Source organism: Tursiops truncatus, chromosome 17 (genome assembly GCF_011762595.2).
Source record: "Tursiops truncatus isolate mTurTru1 chromosome 17, mTurTru1.mat.Y, whole genome shotgun sequence".
NCBI classification, from domain to species: domain Eukaryota; kingdom Metazoa; phylum Chordata; class Mammalia; order Artiodactyla; family Delphinidae; genus Tursiops; species Tursiops truncatus.
The window spans coordinates 3,294,201-3,314,593 of record NC_047050.1 but is presented as its reverse complement, the minus strand read 5'-3'; the positions used below and the strand labels follow the sequence as shown (position 1 = coordinate 3,314,593).

General features: G+C 43.2%; 1 protein-coding gene across 5 annotated transcripts; it reads left to right on the top strand.

Moving 5' to 3' along the window:
- The first annotated feature begins 14 nt into the window (after window positions 1-14).
- On the top strand, window positions 15-19,652 carry LYPLA1 (lysophospholipase 1). 5 transcript variants are annotated; one of them, XR_002174402.3, is made up of 10 exons: window positions 15-217; window positions 970-1,001; window positions 7,164-7,229; window positions 9,056-9,103; window positions 10,910-10,980; window positions 13,328-13,401; window positions 14,701-14,802; window positions 16,116-16,292; window positions 17,893-17,997; window positions 18,645-19,652. XR_002174402.3 is itself a non-coding variant. In XM_019925337.3 (9 exons), exons 1-9 carry the CDS (start codon window positions 149-151, stop codon window positions 17,944-17,946), a joined length of 693 nt encoding a protein of 230 aa, XP_019780896.1. In that variant the 5' UTR covers window positions 16-148; the 3' UTR covers window positions 17,947-19,652. The 5 variants fall into 5 exon arrangements, 3 of the variants coding, with proteins under 3 accessions (XP_019780896.1, XP_073650492.1, XP_073650491.1); XR_002174401.3 differs by having other exon boundaries at window positions 18,603-19,652; XM_019925337.3 differs by having other exon boundaries at window positions 16-217; window positions 17,893-19,652.
- Window positions 19,653-20,393: the final 741 nt, after the last annotated feature.

Here is a 20,393-nt window from a genome sequence, read left to right as displayed (position 1 = left end):
GCGCGGCGCGGCGCGGCGCGGCGTGGGCGCGCACGCGCCTGAGCGCGCGCCCGTGGGCGGGCCGGACTCGGCGCTTGCACCCCCTTGGGCAGCGGCTAGGCGCCCGCTCCGCCTTCCGCTTCCGACGCGCGGTCGGTGGAGCCGGTGTATGTGCGGCAATAACATGTCGGCTCCGATGCCCGCCATCGTGCCCGCCGTCCGGAAGGCCACCGCCGTGGTGAGTGCGGCACTGGGGGCCTCGCGAGGGGTCGCGTCGCGGGCCGGTGGGCGGCGGGCCGGGGCTGGGACGGGGCGTGCGGTCCGGGGGGTCGGGCGCGGTGGTGGGCGGCGGGCGGGCGGGCGGCACCGAGGCCCAGCGCCCCCGGCCCTGCATCCCCCGGGCCCTGCGCGCGGATCCGCCCCGGGACCCCGGAGGCACCCGCTTGAGTGGACGGCGCCCCAACTCCAGGTGGCTCTGGAGCACGTTGCTGCCTTGTCTGTGCATGAGGTAGATGCCTTGATTGTGTCACCTTGCACCCCTGTCCTCAGTTAAAGAAGTTTGAAGATTTAGTGTCCTTTACGATCAGAGGTGCTGTTCCTTAGGAAACTTGTGCGTGAGGATCTCAAACTTACTTTTAGCCGCCGGAAAGCTCCCTTTTGGGATGGAGAAATTATACTGTACGCGTGAGAACTTTCATGGTTTGACCCTAAAGAGACAAAACTATTTTTCTTGGAATGTGATCATTTGCCCAGAAGCCTGTCTAACTGGGACCTCTTTAAGTGCTAAAATCCCACGTTAATTATCTTAGGAAATGCACCGAGAGACGTTAAGTGCTTTTGCCCCTTACGCGAGGTCTGTAGAGATTGATTAACTTGCTGAAGGTAGTGTTCTGTGATTCCGGCCTCCACCTTAACTGGGGCTCTGGAGTGTGTAACATTCCGCTAGGTTTATTTAGGCATTGCTTACTCATTGTTCCTCTTCCGTTCTAGGTGATTTTCCTTCATGGATTGGGAGACACAGGGTAGGTACCATTGTTAGTACCCTAATGAAACGGGTCATGCAACTCTACACGAGCAAAGAATTCTAGGATTGTATAAAAATAGATTGATAATCATATTTCGTACAGTCCAGTCATGAGATAGAATCCTTTCTTTTTTTGAAAACCCCCAGAATTTTCCCCTCATCCTCTTATTTTGTCATTCTTCACCTCCTCTGTCTGGAACATATTAAAACTGCAAACTCCTCCTTGAGTTGCCGTGTGTAGTGGATACCAGAGATGGGAGGTATGTTTGTAGAGATGCAAGTGACAGCTTTCCAGAGGAGGTAAAATTTCAGGGCAGGTTGAGAAGAACTAGTTGATTTTGATAAGTGAGATAATAGCAATGTGAACATTCTGAATGAGAGCTCCGATGTTCCCTTAAAAGAAAAAAATCAGTTGAAGGGCAGGGAATGCAGCTCAAAGATTTGTTTGGAGGCTTATCAAACACATTCTGTTGTGCTAACTGTAGCCACATGGTTTATCTTTCACTCAGTCTCTTTCTATATTGAGAGCTTTTTAAAATTTAAATCAGTGGTTATCTGTTTGAAACTTCGATCAAATTATTGTTATAACATTGTTACAAAATTGAAGAATTAGAGGAAAAGTGAAGATAAATTTTGATAAGATAGCCAAGAAACTATTAAATCTTTGCAAGGAGGCACTGGGCCAGATTAATTCTTGAAAGTGATTCCTAATATCCTTTTATGCCTCCCAAGTAGAGGTACATGACACATGCCTTGCATGGAGTTATGGGAAAGGTTATAGGACTGTTTCTGGCCATCAGGTAGTCCTATGAAAAGGACAGACTTACTTTACTATTTATTTATTTTTCTAAACAGAGGTTTTAGAGGAGCTCTGTTTTATCACCAAACCCTTCTTGATGCTGAGACCCAGGGAGGATCTAGTTCACCTGTAACTTTCCCAATAAAGAGAGCTTCAGGGTCTGAAGAATCAGTCCAGGGGGTAAAATCTTCAGTTGTAGAAAGATTCTCTGTGGACCCCAGTTTAGCCAGATTCTTTAGACCAAAGTTAAGAGTGAAAGTGATGAAAAAAATGAACAATGTGAGATTAAAAACACCAAGAGCAGCCATGACATCTTGACTAAGAATTAAGTTTATATAAAGAAGTAGAGGTCTCCAGTTCTGACAGTATTTACTTTGGGGGAGGGCACGAAAGAAAGCTGACGCTAGATTGCTTCCATGAGCACATGACGAAATTCAGAACCAGCCGATCTGACAAGTGGCAATTCAATGTTTGAGTTACTTTTTGGAGGACTAAAGTTCTTTTGTCAGGTTACCATAGAGGATGATAGGGATTAAGCGACTCAGCTATGGAAATGGGCAGCTTTGCCTTTCTTGGTTAAGGTTCTTTTTTGCAGGACCAGCCAAGGTGTGTGCTGTCTGGGAACTTGGGTCTTGCAGTCTGTGTTCTCATGAAAAGTCTCTGATGGCCAAATAAGATTGGGGGACCCTGTATAATTCTATATTTTCTCAATTCTAATATGTCATTTCCCCCACATTTTTATGTTACTGAGATGGGTATTCATCTTACGATATGTGTGTTTATTGTGGTGGTGATTTTTTTTTTTTTATAAAAGGCTTTTTTTCAGTGGTGCCACTTAGATTATATCTTAGTGTCTAGGAAATATGATACGGCATAGTCTCCTCTAGAAGATTTACTGGGTATGCACTAGCATGTTTAAAGCTCTGGAAAGTTCTGCAGGAAACACATCTGACCACAAAATTGTTTCTATGCATAACATGTATAATAAAATGTGTTAGTTCAAACTATATTGCCTAAGATCAGTTTTCCTTCCAAAATAAAAACAGCTTGTCTTATGATTATGAAAATGTTACATTTGTCTTATAAAAAATTAAAATACAAATATGCTTGAGAAGAGAGTGAAAAACAGTTGAACAACCCAGAGATACATATTTATTTTTGATAGCATTTTAAAAGTGTTTTATTTTGAAATGCTTTCAAATTTATAGAAGGGTTGCAAGAATAAAACAGATTCCTTAAAACCTTCTACTCAGATTCACTGATCTCTATCGAATATGTTACTGTGTTTGCCAAAACTTGGGAGAATAAATTGCCGATGCCATGATTCTTTATTTCTAGACTTCAACATGTATCTCCTAAGAACAAGCAGCGTCTCTTACATAACCACAGAAAATTACCAAATTCAGGAGATTCAGCGCCATTTAACATTGTTATCCGGTCTAGTCTGTCGTCTAACAGACCTTGGCAGCTGCCCCAGTCGTGTCCTTTGCAGTAATCCTGTCCGCCTGCACTTCCATCCCAGCCGCACTGCGCTGAGCTGCTGCAGCTCTTCAGTCTCTTTTAATCTGGAACAGTCCCTCGGCTCTTCTTTGGCGTTTGTGACATGGACGTTTCTGCAGGGATCAGGCTGGTCCCTCCATTTAGGTTTATTTGACATTTCCTCACGATGACGTTCAGCTTGTGCATTTTTGGTACGAACACCATGTACATGGTACGGCCTGTTCATTGCATCACGTCAGGAGGCACGTGGGACGGTCCGTCCCATTACTGATGCCGACCTGGATCACGCGATAAAGGTGGTCTCTTTCTTCCTCTGGGTCTCTCTACGGCACCTACTCTCCCTGTGTAGGTAGAGTGAGTCGTGGGGAGATGCAAATCGTACATCAGACTTTCACCTGATATTTTTCGCGTCTGTGGATGATTCTTGCTGGAGTAGGTTGTTACTGTGATGTGATTTTCTAATCCTGCCACTCCTTTGATGTCTGTTAGCTTGCCCCTCCCCACTTGTGTAGTTTGGACTCACAGATTTACTTCGAGGGTTACGTTCCCTCGTTGTGTTGTCATGTAAAATTTTTAACTACTTCTTTTAAAATAACTTCAAATTTACATGAAGGTTGCAGAAATAGTATTTAGAGGTCCTTCTACCTGTCACTCAGATTACGCAGTTGTTAACATTTCTCACACGCTTGAGAATAAGTTGCAGACATGTTGCCTCATGACTCCATAGAGCTTCAGTGTGTATTTTGTAAGTACAAGGACATGGCCACCTAGCCATGGTATAACCATCAATCAGGCCGTTAACACTGATCTGTAGCTACCATCACATCCACCAGCCCCACTTGCCTTTCCCTGGGTTGACCCAGTGGTGTCCTTTCTGGGTCCAGGATCTCAAGTTAGATTGAGCTGTCACGTCTCCTGAGGCTCCTTCAGTCCTGAGCAGTCCATTTTCTTGTCTTTGGTGACCTTGACACTCTTCCCCTGTGGGCCAGTTCCTAGGTAGGATGTCCCTCAGTTTGGGTTTATGTGACGTCTCCCTTTCGGCAGGGACACCGCAGAGGTTGCTGTGGTGGTCCTGGGACCACACTGTGTTGATTTTTGTGCCTTTGCTGATGATACTGTGTTGCATTATCTGGTTAAGGTAGTGTCTGCCAGGTTTCTCCACAGTAAAATTAATAAATATAATTGCACTTAAAAAGTGTTTTGTGGGGAGATACTTGGATTTTATGAAAATATCTGTTTCTCACCAATTTTTCACCTGTGGATTTAACACCCATTAACGATTGCTGTCTGGATCTGTTATTGCTCTTTTAAAAAGTCCCTTCATTTGGTATTTATTTGTTGGCAGTCTACAGTATTATTTTCAATCCTCTCCTTATTTGACCTCTCAGTAAGATCTGACCCACTTAACCACTTCTGCCTTTGAAACTTTGTTTTGTAAACTTTTACAATCTGGCCTAGAAAAATCTCACACAGATGGGCGATACAGACCAGCGAAGCCTGGAATATACGGAGGGGAGGGAGGGGTTTCCATGAAGAGGGCCTGGCTTTCTCCTTCCCCGCTCCCCTTCGTCAGAGCTGTGCTTTCCGGTGTCACGGTCAGCTGTGAGGGGAGGGGGTGTTCCCGCGCAAGAAGCATGACTATGGGTGGGGCACCTGGGGGGAGGCAGGTCCCAACCTGCGCTGCTGGCCCAGAGCTGCCAGAGCTGAAGCCAGCTTTCTCGCGGAATTACGGATACGGGAAGGGGGACCGACTAGGAAAAAGCCTGTGGTGTTGGGCTGGAATCGAGGAACCAGTGTACGCAGACTTTTTAACAAGTTCCCAGACGGCAATACGTTTTCGAAAACCACTGGACTGAATGAACTGTTTGAGGCCACACTTCTAGATAGAGACAGAGTTGGGGCTAGAACCCAAAACTCCTACTCGTTTATTATTTACTAAAGTATTTTCCTTTGTTGCTTGTGCTTTTGTCTTCACGTCTAAAAAACCATTGCCACGTCCAAGGTCACAAAGATTTTCGCATGTTTTCTTCTAGGAGTTTTATAGTTTGATCTCCTACGTTTAGGTCTTTGCTATATTCTGAGTTAATTTTTGTACATGGTGTGAGGTAGGAGTCTGACTTCATCCTGTTGCACGTGGGTTTCCACTTATTCCAGTTACTTTTGTTGAAAAGACTATTCCTTCCCCATTGATTTGTTTTGGCACCCTGTTCAGAAATAAACTGACCATAAATGTGAGGGTTTATTTCTGTATTCTCAAATCTATTTCGTTGATTTGTATGTCTTTTCAGTGTCACAATCTTTATTACTGTTGCTTTGTAGTAACTTGAAATTGGGAAGTGTGAGTCCTCCAACAATACTTTTTTTTCAAGATCGGCTGTTCTGGGTCTCTTGAGTGTCCAAATGAATTTAGAGTTAGCTTGTCAGTTTCTGCAAAGCCAGCTGTGATTCTCGTAGAGATTGCATTGACTCTGGATCCCTTTGGGGAGCACTTCCATCTTAAGAATATTAAGTCTTCCAGAATGCAGGATGTCCATTATATAGATCTTCTTTCATTTCTTTCAACATGTTTTGTACTTTTCACACTAAAGCCGCACATACACACACACACGAACCCACATGGAAACACACATATGCACATGCATGCACCCATATATAACTTCTAGAATAGTGCCTGACTCAGTGCAGTGTTACATAAGTGTTAATGTTCATAATGTTATTAAGTTTTCTGTATTTCCTTAACACTTTGGGGGAAGGTGGATTAAAATAGAGAAGTAGTTAATAGAAAAGCATTTAACATTTATTTCAAAACTATGTAATCCAAAAAGGTCTTAAGTTACCTTTATTTTACCCTCTAATAGAGGTAAAATGTGGAAAGTATCAGGTGTAATGTCAAGTGTAAAGACACAGGGAGCTGTATGTATGTATAGCATCATTCCATTCTTGTGAAATCTGTATCTATTTCTCAAGTGATACGCATGGAAAAAGTTGGAAGGAAATACGTAGAAAGATTAACTGTTTATTTCTGGCCAGAAGGATTTTGATGACGCCTCATATTCTGTTTTGACCATATATATGTACATATACGCATAAGGAGAGAACGTTAATTAAAGTTACTTTTTCAACTTCTTTCCTTTTTTTGGCTGCGTTGGGTCTTCGTTGCTGTGCGCAGGCTTTCTCTAGTTGTTGCGAGCGGGGGCTACTCTTCGTTGCGGTGTGTGGGTTTCTCATTGCGGTGGCTTCTCTTGTTGTGGAGCACGGGCTCCAGGCGTGCCGGGCTTCAGTAGTTGTGGCACGTGGGCTCAGTAGCTGTGGCGCGCGGGCTCTAGAGCACAGGCTCAGTAGTTGTGGCGCACGGGCTTAGTTCCGTGGCATGTGGGATCTTCCCGGACCAGGGCTTGAACCCGTGTCCCCTGCATTGGCAGGTGGATTCTTAACCACTGCGCCACCAGGGAAGTCCCATAGGTTGTTATTTTTAATGGTGTAGTAAGCATGGAGAAATATCAGACAGCTGCTTTACTTTACTCCTCTGAGAATTTTTTCTTCATATAAAATGAATTATATCATGTCTTGCCTACTTTGTTAGGCACATTGTTGGGAGGTTATAAAGAGATTAAAAAATGTATTTTATAAATTATAAAGCCCAGTGAAGTATATGCAAGAGAAAACACTGCTCTTCAGGAATCACGAGAGATCATTTTTATCCGCAGGTGAAGCTGAAATCATAAGCTTTGGGTTGTTTCTAGATTGGTGGTGGTCTTTTAAGGGGTTGAAATTTACCCTCACAGATTTACCCTTCTGTTATTAACTTACTGGAATTTAAAGCAATATCTAATGGCGTTATTCATGTGGTTTCTCCACCAGGCATGGGTGGGCAGAAGCCTTTGCAGGTATCAGAAGCGCCCACATCAAGTACATCTGCCCGCACGCGTAAGTGTTTTCAGTTTTCAGGCTTGGGATTCAGAGTCTGGAGAGGAACAATCGTGATAGCTTTACTTTTCCAGCAAAGCATTTGAATATAATTAATTTTTATCTTTTAAATGTTCAGCTTCAAAATAAAGATTAGTAAGTTCTGTGAAACTAAAATGTGTCCTGGTTACGTTGAATTTTTTTCTTATCCTTTTTGTTGAGAAATTTAAAATAATGCTCTCTTGGAGATCAGTTGAACTCACAGCCAGAAAAATTTTTGTAGACATACAAGTGCTGTTAAGTTCTCAGGACATCCATGAGCTGTCTCTGAAGGGGATTTACCTATCAGGTTTGGGAGAAATCTCCACTACCTTGAAAACACGCCTAAATTTGATCAGTTCGAGGCAATGTGATGCAGCGTGGAAAGAGCACAGACTCTGGAGACTGTTAGGTTTGGTTTTGAATTCTGAAGACATTTGTCGGTGTCAGAAAGAAACTAGTAAGTTTTGAGCAAACTCAGAAAATCACTAAGATGAGCAAGTCTTAGGTCAAAGTGTGCTGAGAAGCAGTAGCCATGAAGAAACAGGTGGGGTGAGATACATGCTGATAGCTTAGTAATTCATCCTCGGAAGTGGTCGTAGCAGCAGAGTCGATAAATGTGAAAGAGGAAAAATGCGAGATTATGTAAGAAAACATCCCCCCTCTTTTTATCCTGAAAGGGTTGCGGTGTCCTCATTAATCTGACTCATGCCAGAGACAGAATTCTTTTTTTTTTTGTCTTTATTGGAGTATAATTGCTTTAAAATGTTGTGTTAGTTTCTGCTTTATAACAAAGTGAATCAGCTATACATATACATATATCCCCATATCCCCTCCCTCTTGCGTCTCCCTCCCACCCTCCCTATCCCACCCCTCTAGGTGGACACAAAGCACCGAGCTGATCTCCCTGTGCTATGCGGCTGCTTCCCACTAGCTATCTATTTTACATTTGGTGGTGTATATATGTCCATGCCACTCTCTCACTGTGTCCCAGCCTCCCCTTCCCACCTGTGTCCTCAAGTCTGTTCTCTGTGTCTGCAAGACAGAATTCTTGATGGTGTTGGAATTTCTGCTACACTGTTATTGGCTCCAAGATTGAATTTAGTTTAAGGCTATTTCCCAACCTAGGGAAGTTTATGTTTTCGTGGAAATTTTGCTAAGATTTTGTGACCTCTAAGGTAAACTTGTTTCATGAGTCAGGAGGATGGTGGTGAGATGTAGTTAGAGTGTATTTGGTTTTCTTTCCTTTTGTACCTAGCTGCATTCAGGTTGTCCAGCAAGTTTTTCATCACAGAATTGAGTTGGGTATAATGGACACTTAGGCAAGACTTATATTTCCCTTATTTATTTAGAGGTCTCTTAAACAAGCAGGTACATAGCTAAGAACTAGAAAATAAGCAAAAATGTAATTTGAGCCTATGGGAATTGATGTCACCATTCCTGTGCAGTAAGTTGCTTGTGTCCTTAGCCCCTTAGTCAGAGTCTCAGAAATTTCCATCTGTCTTGGTTACTGTTTTCCTTCTCGTGTCTGGTTTGAAAGTATCAAATAAAGATGTTGAAGAAGGAAGATGTTGTTTATTCGCCAAGCTTAGTCCATTCCAGCTGCGGCTCTGTCTTGAGAACCATTTGGAGGGTGTGGAGAACAGAATTGTGCAGGTGTACGTGCAGTGAAGCAGCTCATCTATTCAAATTGTAGCATTCAATTTTGTGAGAGCCTCAAGTAATCATCTTCAGTTGATGGAATTTATCAGGTTTTGTACTTTGGTATACTATACTTATTTTTCCTTTTCTTTTTCTTCCCCATGTAGACCAGTTATGCCTGTAACATTAAATATGAACATGGTCATGCCTTCTTGGTAAGTAAGACTTCACTTATTCAATAAGAACTTTTTACTTATACTTTTTTTTTTAATCAGAAGTGCTTTTGCATATAGCAATTTTTAATTAATTATTTTTAAGTTGCAAAGTTATATAAATTTAACCTTTATTTGACTATTTCAGGTTTTATATGTTAGATTTGGGGTAAATCTTAAGGAGCTGCACCAACAGGTAGAGAAACAGGAGAGAGTGGGTGGATAGAGATACCGCAGAGAGCACCTCTCACTGCTTGATAAACCTTTGTTGATTTCAGTACCCAAACGTGTTCGTGCGCCCGTGTGGCATCCACTCTGGTGAAGCCGTGGCCTCTCCACCTCCCACCTTCTCGCCTTCCTGGAGAGCTGGCCAGTTTTTAAGGAAAGCAATTCCTGCTGAGCCCTCTCGAGACATTCGTGATGTCAGGCGTTCCCTGTGTGCTTTACAGTCGGTTCTTTGTTCTCTGAGCCACTTACAGACCATGCTTTCTTCCTGCTGCTCTGAGATCTGCCGTCAGGTCTGTTCAAAACTGATGACTTTGACACCTGATTCCTATTTCCCTTTCCCCTCTAGCTCCTGCCACCGTCTTACCTTTCAGGTGACTATGGGATCCAATGTCAGTGACCCATTCACAAGCCTTGACCGGCTTGTCACTTCCTGGACTCTTCTCTTTCCGCTGACGTTTTCCTCTCTCAGCTTCAGGCACCCACAGCATCCCCTGGGTTTTGTCGTCTGGAACTGTTCCATCTCTGAAGGCACTTACTTCAGACCTGACTGTCAAGCGTAGTTGTTCCCCCTGGGAGTTTGCTCCCCCGTCTCTGCACTGCCTGTTGAGGCCTCCTGGGGACTCCAGCCTGTCGCCACCTTGTCCTCTGCTTGTTCCCACTCACCTCGAACCCACCCTGCACCTTCGTTTTTATCTGCTGGACATTGCTTGGCAACTTTTACAGGTTCCTGCCTCCCTTGACCTTTGATTCTTCCACCTTCCCGCTCTGGCACAATTCCTGTCCAGAAGCAAAGTTTCTACCTCACGTTGCTCGAGACCATAGTGGAAGCACCGAGCGGGTAGCGAGGTAGTCGGGGCCAAAGGAGGGCCCCCGCCTCCGGCTTGAGGTCGCTGCAGTGCGCGGTGACGGGTTTTGCAGAATGTGGATGGAGGTGGCCTGTGTGCAGTAGGTGTGGGCCGCGCGTGCGCAGGTGCCGTGGTGAAGTAGCTCTTTCCAGACGGCTGACTTACGATGCACTAGGAGGGAAGCGAGGGGCTGGAGTTTATTCCAAAGATCTTAGGGCTGTGGTTTGAGACTCCTGTCAGGTGTCAGGTTGGACTAGGTCATTCTCCAGGTGTTTCTACCTTAAAATTACATGGTACTGTGACTTTTTCATACAATCTGTATCTAGTTGGTGTGAGGGGAACTTACAGGATGTCACATTCACGCATTTAAGTTGACCGTTTGGCCTCCAGAGACAGTTTTTTTTGTTTTTAATATTTATTTATTTATTTATTTTGGCCACGCCGGGTCTTAGCCGTGGCATGTGGAATCTTTTAGTTGCGGCATGCAGACTTCTTAGTTGTGGCAGGTGGGATCTAGTTCCCTGGCCAGGGATCGAACCCAGGCCCCCCTGCATTGGGAGCACGGAGTCTTACCCACTCGACCACCAGGGAAGTCCCCAGAAACAGTTTAATTTGAGTGTAATGTTCTAGAGAATATCTTTGGTTAGCCTTTTTTCTCTAAAATTACCATCTTCTTATCAAGAGTAGATATTCTTAGAATTGAATGATTCTTTTAGAATTTTGCCTTATTTTCCAGGTTTGACATCATTGGGCTTTCACCAGATTCACAGGAAGATGAAACTGGAATTAAACAGGCAGCAGAAAGTGGTAAGTAAGAAAAGTTTTATAGTAGATTCAGTCGTGCTCTTGTTGTTGATGAAATACTACATACTATGTAAACGCAGGTGGTGCTGTCCTTCCTTTCTGATGGCTCACTGTCTTGTTTGACTCGTTAATAATGGCCCGTGAAGGTGAGGCGTGTGGGGAGGAACGGCACTTGTCAGGCTTGAGTGCTGTCGGATGCGTCGTTTAGCTTTGACTGACGTAGGCCAGTGGAGAAAATCGCAGCATAGTTGATGGCTGTGACCAGTTATTGTCATTAAAGAGATTTGAAATAAGGACATAGATAAGGCTACCAATGATGTCATGATATATAATGAAAATTATGGTAATGGTTAGTTTTAGTGAGGGGCCCCTGCTCGAACACTACTGGACCTGCCAGGCGATTCCTACAAATCATCTCACTGGGCACTCCTGTAACGGTATGAGCTCTGCTTTGCAGGGTCTCCAGTCACGTCCTCGCTTATGAACATGGTAACCCCGCTTACTTGTGGGGTGAAAGCATAAAGAACACTAACTTACCGGGAGAAGTCTGGTTTTAGCCCATGCCCAGAAGCACGTGTGTCTTTGACTCGTATGTACTGCAACATTGACAAGTAGACAGCGCGGTGGCCAGGCCGGCCTCCCTCATGACCTGGGTGATGACTTGGTGGCCTCGATGCAGCAGGCCTGGCTGTGAGGCGTTCGTTACAGACGCGAGGTGATAGGTACCCAGGGAACCCTGCACGGTCTTCCTATTTTCACATTTGTTGGAAATTTTCGAAACTCATTTAAAAACCAAAAACGGTAGGTAGGTTCCTTTTTAAAAATCTTTTTATTTTTTAGAAGAACTCTTAACTTTAAGACAGGGAAGATGCATTCAAAACATATTGGATATTAAGGAATGTCAAACCAAGGACACTGACTTTTAGGACCATCGAAAAGTGGATCAATGCTACACTCCTAGAGCTAGGGTTTTGTCAACCTATAATAGAGCTCGTGTCAGGTCTGGGGGTGGGTTGTCAGGGAGGGTGGGCCTTGTGGAGCAGACGGCCAGGCCCAGTGGGTTGCAGGGTGAAAGTCCCTTCCCCGGGTAGGGTTGGCCCGTGGCATTCTTCGTGTCTGACGTGATGTCTGATTGGAGAGAATCGGGTTGAGGCCCAGAGTTAGGAATGAGGGGTGTCTCCATTTGGGGCCGGGAAGATGTGCCCGTGAACAAAGAAGAAAGGGCTCGGGGTGCGTCCAGGGCCTGGAATCAGGACCCGTCACTCCACAGCTGACTGTTGTCACCATACCTGGTTTAACTTTATCTCAGCGCTTGGTGTAACCAGAGGAGTGAAGCCGTTTGAAACGGAGGGAAAGTGGCCCCAGCTCCCTGCTCCTCCCCAGCGCAGGGCTGCTGCTGCCCACCTGCATCTCCTTTCCCGCCCAGGCCCTGCATTCCCCCTCAGTGAAGCCTCAGGCTTCTCAGCAAGGCTTTCACCTCTCTACTCCTGTCCTCTCCTCTAGCCCGTTTTCCACACACTCATCAGGGTACCACTTGCTTTTCAGCCTATTCTAACTAAGAACTAAATTTATACAAAAAGAAAAAAACGTTTAATTTGGGCTTTGGGGTTTTTGCAGTGTTCTAATAAAAGCAGGGTTTTGGTAAAAAGGAAATACAAAGTTGGCAAGTTTCATCTTAAGAAGATGAAACTTACACATATGTCAAAAATGAGAGGAGATAAATTTGTAAAAGGTGCAGTTATCAAAAACATAGTATTATAAAGAAAAAGGAAATTCTAGGAGTTAATCAAGTAATACAGTTAATGATGCATGTCAGAGTATTTGGCAGAAACAAAAGAATTCATTTGATTTTTCTCCCGCATTGTTTATTGGCTATAGGGAAAAGTATACTGTGTCTTTTTTTCTTTTTTTTAAAATAATATAGTGAACTGTTTAAACACCGTCAGTCACAAACCATGTAAACTACTTAACTACCTACGATTTTAAAATAACAGCTTTTAGGTACAAATGCCTATGGTTCATTGAAGAGAAAGAACTGTAAAATGTATATGAGCAGAATGGACCATGGATAAAGGACTATCCGTACCCATCTGTTGATGCGAGAAAAAACTTGTTTACAGATTATGCAACAAATAATTGAACAGTTTAAGTTTAAGTAACAGCTGCAAAATCTTGAGTTTTTGAAAATCCATTCTAGTTTTGTATTTTAATAGAGTGCTCCAAGTTTTTCACTTGTTTTGACCTTTAATATACTTGGTGGTTTTCTGTTATTAATTTTTTTCCTATTTAAATTATATCAGTGGGCTTAACTTTGAAAGTATTGGTGATTTAACTTTTATGTTATTTTTAGTAAAAGCTTTGATAGACCAAGAGGTGAAGAATGGCATTCCTTCTCACAGAATTATTTTGGGAGGATTTTCTCAGGTAAGATAAAAGTTTGGGTGATGTGTCGGCGTCATCAGTATATTTATCTAGAAGTCTGTAGTTTCCATCGTTTTTCTATGGAGGAGTCCTGTTTTTAGAAGATGTTCTAGAATCTGATATATTGCTTACTGTTAATGCTGAATTAAGTTTGAATGGACCAGAAATAATGATTGATTAATTAGAGAGTGTGTCATGCTCTTTTCCTTTTTTAGTTTTCTCTCTTCAGTGATAGGCTTCACCCTATAGATTATGTCTTGAAAGTCAATTTTTTAAGGAAACTGATTGGAACCTGGAATGTATTTTTCTAAAATAGCTAGTACACGTGCAGTTAGGCCTGAGTTAACACTCTGTACCTCTCTGAACGAAACTCTGCCTAAACGCCGGTGTAAGTCCCCTTCCCAGGAGCAGACAAGCAATGGAATAAAAAGGTCGAAGACAGGAGAATTCCCTCCCTCTGTTTGTCACAGATTCTCAGTGGTCGAGCCCTGCGGACTTCCCTGTAATCCCGGCGGGGTGAGATCAGGGTAGGGACTCCCACAAAGCGACCCCGGCGCAGGGGCTGTGCCGGCCGCTTCCTGACCGCCGCTGCATCTGTCCTGGTCCCTGGGTCGGGGGTGCTTCAGCCGCACCCCATGTTCAAGGATCCCTCAGTGGTTCCCGTTCTTGAGTAGATGGTGGGGTCGTCCTTGGGAGGGGAGCAGAGTCAGTCTTGGTAACAGCACGGGTCAGAGGGCACGCAGGCCCCAGCATACGGGTGTTGTGAGCTGGCGGCCAGTGCTCCAGAGGTGTCCGCCGCGGGCTTCTTCTCATGAGTTCTTGTTTTGGAAAGTAATACCAGTTTAAGACCAGATTTTGGTCCTACGTGTTTGCTGAGGAGGAGATAGTTACTCTAGGGGACTTCCCTTGTGGTCCACTGCTTAAGACTCCGCGCTCCCACTGCAGGGGGTGTGGGTTGGATCCCCGGTTGGGGAACTAAGATCCCATTTGATGCATGGTGCAGCCAAAACAAAGAAAACAGTAACTATAAGTTCGGAACTTCCGTACGGCATTGTCAGGGCAGCAGCGGGCTCTGCTGTTGGCTGGTTGGGCAGTCGCTGTGGTCTCACGACGGTCTTCACCGTGGAGAGTCAGGTCCTTGTGGACACGGCGGGGCGTGCATGTATTTCTACCAGTTTGCCTATTGTATTGGGCATCAGCCACCCGCTTCGATTTTTTTATGAATGGTGTTGAGAACAAGCATCACTCCCGTTGCTGCCGGCAGAATTTGTGTCCCACTGACTTTCCCTGTTGTCTTTCCAGGGAGGAGCTTTGTCTCTGTACACGGCACTGACCACACAGCAGAAGCTGGCTGGCGTCACCGCTCTCAGCTGTTGGCTGCCCCTGCGGGCTTCCTTTCCACAGGTGCCTGGCGCATGCCTGCAGCGCGGCGTCACTGAGCGGAGGGGTGGCAGATGATGTTGAGGACACCGTCACGTTATGATTATTAATAAATTTAATTTTTTAAAGCAGTTTCAGGTTCATAACAAATTGAGCGGCAAGTACAGAAGGTGTCCATATACCCGCGTCCCCGTCCATGCACAGCCCCCCATCAGCATCTCACAGCACAGGACGCATTTGTTTTAACCAGTGAACCTACGGTGACACGTCAGTGTCACTCAAGGCCCGTAGTCTACATCAGTCACCCGTTTTTAAAAAGAACTGCCGTAGACTTCTGTGATGTACTATCGCTAGGCTTTACCTGTATACTGCACTGTCTCTACCGTGGGTTGCATGGAATAGAATAAGAAATGAGTCCTTAAAAAGAGAAAGGAAGAAAGGGAGGGAGAGGGAAGGAGGAAGGAAGCCCTTACTGTCATAAATTCTATATTTGAAGTCTTTGGTACATTTTAAGATACATATCAAAATTAGGGCTATTCTTTACACATAGAAATGATGTTTTTGAATGCCCAGTATGTTCATTGCTTGGTGGCAGAATTCTAGTGTAGAATGTAATTTCTAAATACTCAACAGTATAAAGCAATATATAGTACACATGGGGGATGCGGGTGTTATTTTATTTTCAAATTCATCCTTAAACCTAGGGGGTTTTTCTTATCACTATATAGTAACCCTTCGGTGTCTTGCACATAGTAAGTGCTGTTTATTAACTTTCTTATTCAAATCAAATAAGAGGGACTTCCCTGGTGGCGCAGTGGTTAAGAATCCGCCTGCCAGTGCAGGGGACACGGGTTCAGTCCCTGGTCCAGGAAGATCCCACGTGCCGCGGAGCAGCTAAGCCCGTACACTTGCTGCAACTAGAGAAAGCCCGCGTGCAGCAGCGAAGACCCAACGTGGACAAAAATAAAAATTAATTAATTAAGTAATTAAATACACATTCTTAAAAAAATAAAATAAAATGAAAGAATCAAATAAGAGCTGCAAAGAACATGACTCAGCTAAAACATACTTCTTGTGTCCAGCCACCCGAACATATGATTAGGATACAATGTGTTTCAAGGAACTGATTCATTAGGAAAACATACAGTACAAGGCAGGGTAATCATATGTCCTATAAAAGTCTAAATAAAGAGATGGGGGGGTATAAGGATGGGAGGAATTTTATTTCTGTGGCCAAAGATCACCTGTAACGTGAGCAAGCACGTGTTGTATGTGCCGAGCATGATGCTCCACACGCTTGGATAAATGACCCTATAGTCCTGTTCTGTTTTCTGCAGGGTCCTATCAGTGGCGTGAATAGAGACATTTCTATTCTTCAGTGCCATGGAGATTCGGATCCTTTAGTTCCCCTAATGTTTGGTTCTCTTACTGCTGAAAGGCTAAAGACATTGGTAAATCCAACCAATGTAACCTTCAAAACCTATGGAGGCATGACGCACAGTTCATGTCAACAGGTAAGTGTTTGGAAGCAGTGATTATAGGGACATGTCTGCAACTGTTTGCATGTGATATTTTCAAGATAAATAACATGTGACTGGGGATTTAAAGAAGTTAATTAATGAATTCACATTGAACCATAGGTTAGTAGGACTTAGATCAAAGTTTACGCAACTTAATTCAACAGACATTCACTAATTTCTTATTACATGTAAACACTGTAAATAGTTCAAGGACAAATAAAATCATTTCTTTGTTAAAATCTAAAGTAGTTTACTTAAAATGAAAATTTTGAATAGGGAGAAGGATATATATCCAAGTAACTATATAGAAAGCAGAATGTGATATGTGTTATATTAGGAGTTTTTTAAAAGTGCTCTGAAAAACTGAGACGGGTGATCGTAAGAACGAGGTCAGGATAGGTTTGGAGGCTTGAAAAGGACTAGAATAAAAATCAGTTGCTAAGCATTGAGACAGTCCAAGTTAACATTTTTTGCACCTGTCAGCCTGGCGAAATCATTTGCTTTGGGACAGAGAAGGCAGGTAGTAATATGACTTATCCAGAAAGATGGGGAACCTGGGATTCTAGGCGTTACTGAGAACATAGTTGAGCCCCTGATGATGCATTGAGTCCAGAAAGGGCAACACGCCGGGTACCAGGAGGGAGGAGCTGAAGGTCCAGAGCAGTGGTTTTCAAAGCACACCCGCTGCCCACCCACCCCCACCCCCCGCTCCCGGAGCTTAACAAATACACAGATGCCAGGACTCCAGACTCGGTGCCTCTGAGTCAGCACACTGAGGCTTCAAGGGGCAGATGCAGGCGGCTGTGTGTGTGTGGTGAGACTGTTCACCACACTGGAGAACACTGGACGGACGGTTCGGGGCAGGAAGGGACAGGAGGTGGGGCTGGAGGAGGTGGGGTCGCAGTGGGGGCCACACGGCGGGTGAGACAGGCCACCGCCGTGCCGTGCCTTCTTTCCCGAGTGAGGAGGCGATGCGGGCGAAGGTTCCTGCGTGCTCCTGTGTGGGTCTGGCGGTGGCAGCAGGAGATGTGTTTGAGGGAAGTGAGAAAGCTGGGCCAGACGCGGGAGGTGCCGAGCAGTTTCCTCTGTGGTGGATTCACCTCTGCGTCTCTCCAGGCCTGCCTTGGGGACCTGCTCCCCTCAGCCTCAGCTGGCTGGTTGTGTGTGAATCCTTTGGAAAGGCACAAAGCATCTGGTACTGTTGATTTCGCATCTCATTCTAATGAGGGAGTGTTAGAAGCTGGGCACGGACACTTGGTTGACGGCAGTTGTGTACATACCAAGTCTTCTCTGTGTAGTTATTGTCACTTTTAGACCCCCTTCCTCTCCCCCCGCCACCCCCAGTGTTTTATTTTGTTCAAGCAGTGCAAATGCAGACCATTTTCATAGGACTTCGTAATACGTGAGAGTGATCATTGAATTACGATAATAATCATCGTGGGAAATGTTTTCTAATTTCTATCGGTGCCTCATTTCTTTTTCACCACTTTTTATATAATTGTAGTAAAAATGTGGTTTTAGTTAGTGGTATTTAGTAGGGATTTAATTTCTGATTTGTGTAACTGCATATTAATAATCCCTTTATTCCAAACAGGAAATGATGGATGTCAAGCAGTTCATTGATAAACTCCTACCTCCTATTGATTGACGTCACTAAGAGGCCTTGTGGAGAAGCGCACACCAGCATCATCGTCATAGAGTATAAAGTTTTTTCTGTGCCCGATCTTGAAACCTCTGATGTTTGCAGTGTTAAAATGTTTTGCAAATACACACCAATGACACAGACTAAATAAATCTCCTCATGGGAAATTTATGATCTTTTAAGTTTCTATGTATGTATTTGTATAACATGATCCAGAATATATTAGTATTAAAGTAGGTGAAGCAGCTAGCTTCTTTCTCTCATATGTAATTCAGCAAAATAATAAAATACTGTAACCAGATTTTTCATTACATCACTTGAAAATTATTAGTATGCTTAATGAAAACCTGCTCAGGTATAAATGAGCAGTTAAGACATAAAAAGTCTATGCGTGCTGTGACTTAAGACTCTGGACTTATTCCCAAATTACTTAGTCACCATGCAGTATCTGTATTTTTATATATGTGTTCATATGTACTTAATGATTATAATGCATAATAAGAAAGAGGTGTTATTACATTATTCCTAATAATAGGGATAATGCTTCTAAGTGTCAATAAAAAGAAATATTGCTGTCTTCAATTAATGGCCCTCTTATTTTGGGGACCAGGTTTTTCTTTCCTGAATATAATTTCTATTTAATACTCTTTTTTCCTCTCTAGAAAAGAAAAGTGTTCTTTCTTCTTTTTTATCCTTCATAACAGACCAAATATTGCCTACTTGCCATGGACGTCTGCTGTCAATACGTGCTGTAATTTGACATTCTGAATCACAGATGTGACGGCACTGAAAGTGTATTTATACTTGTAGAAAGAAGCCAGGCATCCCTTCAAAGTTTCTACACTACTTCTTAAACTGGACCTTTGTCTGCAGCTTAGGCCTGCAGAGTTACAGGTAACGAGGATAATTCTGTGGTTGTATTTTTCTGTAATTAACTGAAAGAATAATTAGGTCATATTCTAGTATGTTCCGAAATATTTAAGACTGATCTTACAAACTGTAATTTCTAAGATGATTTGTTCTAAGATGATTCTCCTCATAGCGTAGAGTTTTAGTTTACTTATTTTGCACATATGTTTGAAACCGACTGCTGTAGGAAATGAACAATCCATTTGAAAAATTTGCTTTACTTTTATCTGCCAGTGGACTTATTTGAAATTTTCACTGTAGTCAGAGAGGATCTTTTTAAGTTAGTTTCTGTGCAAACATGAAAGTAGCAATTATTTGATTTTAAATAGATTTTTCCGATTATTGGTTAACATTATTTGAAAACAAGTTTATGGGTAATAAAAGTTAGTCAGAACTCAGTACATATGGTGTAGTTACCACCCAGTTTAATATGTAGCAAAAATGTACGCCTGATATTTCTGAACTGTTGTTAATTTTTCTGCTGTATTCCAACTGACTAGAACACCGTTAGGAACGCATCTTTATAAATGGGTGCTACTTGATGATGGAAATGATTTCGTATGGACAGTGTAGGATGTTAATAATGAAGCCATACGTTTATGTCTGGATTTACAATTTTTAAACAATCATTTACTAAGTCATTTTGCTTTTATCTTGAAGAATGTAAACTGTTGTCTCACTTACACAAATCAGCAAGATCTAATTTATGGCAAGAAATATATTCCATTGAAATGTGCTGTAACGTGGGAAAATGTAAATCTTTTTCACGGTTTCTATCAATGTGAAATAAAATGTAATTCTGACTTTTCTGTGACTGGCTCTTTGGAATATGATTTTTAACATTTGCGTTTCCTTGGAATGGCTGTCTGTAAGGAAAAGGAGGAAAGCGACAGTGTAATCCCAGGAACACACATTGAGAGGGAAGTTTGATGGTGGTGTGGCCCCCGCCTGGCTCTCTCCAGGCGGGGCCCAGGCTTCCTATTCCTCAGTGTTATTAACAAGCTGAACAAATCTTCAGTTTGATTTTCAGTGTTCCTAACCTATTTAAGAAGTTTGGTGTTTTGCTCTGTCTTTTCCTTCCATGTAGTATTCATGGGATTTTTTAAAATTCGTGTCATAAATCAGTTATCCAAGTAGTTTCTTCTCCTTTTATCTCACTGCTGATTTCTAACTCTTCCCAGGAAGGAATCCCGTCTGTTCTGCCTCTTAAGCAGTCCTTCAGCTTCTGCTTTTGAATAAAGTGACAGCTCCCCTTTTTGTGAGGCTGCTTGTTCCATTTTGGGGTTGCCCTCCTGGTAAGAGAGTTCTGTACTGTAGTGCTCTCTTCAACAGCTCTTTTTTAGATTTATCCTTCTTCACAGCAGCATCATATTTCACGTGATAATCTTTGATTTCATCATCCTTTTGAAACTCTTGGTTCACAATCAGATGTGGTCAGAGCATGGTATTGTTTACGTCTGTCGACAGGTAACGACAGTGTCTATGTATGTGAGTCATTGGGAGGTTTGCCTACTGCTGAAGTTCTTCTTATTGCTACTTTTTAG

Bases quoted from the DNA above. Each gene is read 5' to 3' on its own strand.
- LYPLA1 (XM_019925337.3), top strand. From the start codon at position 149: ATGTGCGGCAATAACATGTCGGCTCCGATGCCCGCCATCGTGCCCGCC. The intron at 7,230-9,055 runs GTAAGTGTTTTC...TTCCCCATGTAG, and splicing joins AAGTACATCTGCCCGCACGC to ACCAGTTATGCCTGTAACAT. The intron at 9,104-10,909 runs GTAAGTAAGACT...CTTATTTTCCAG, and splicing joins AACATGGTCATGCCTTCTTG to GTTTGACATCATTGGGCTTT.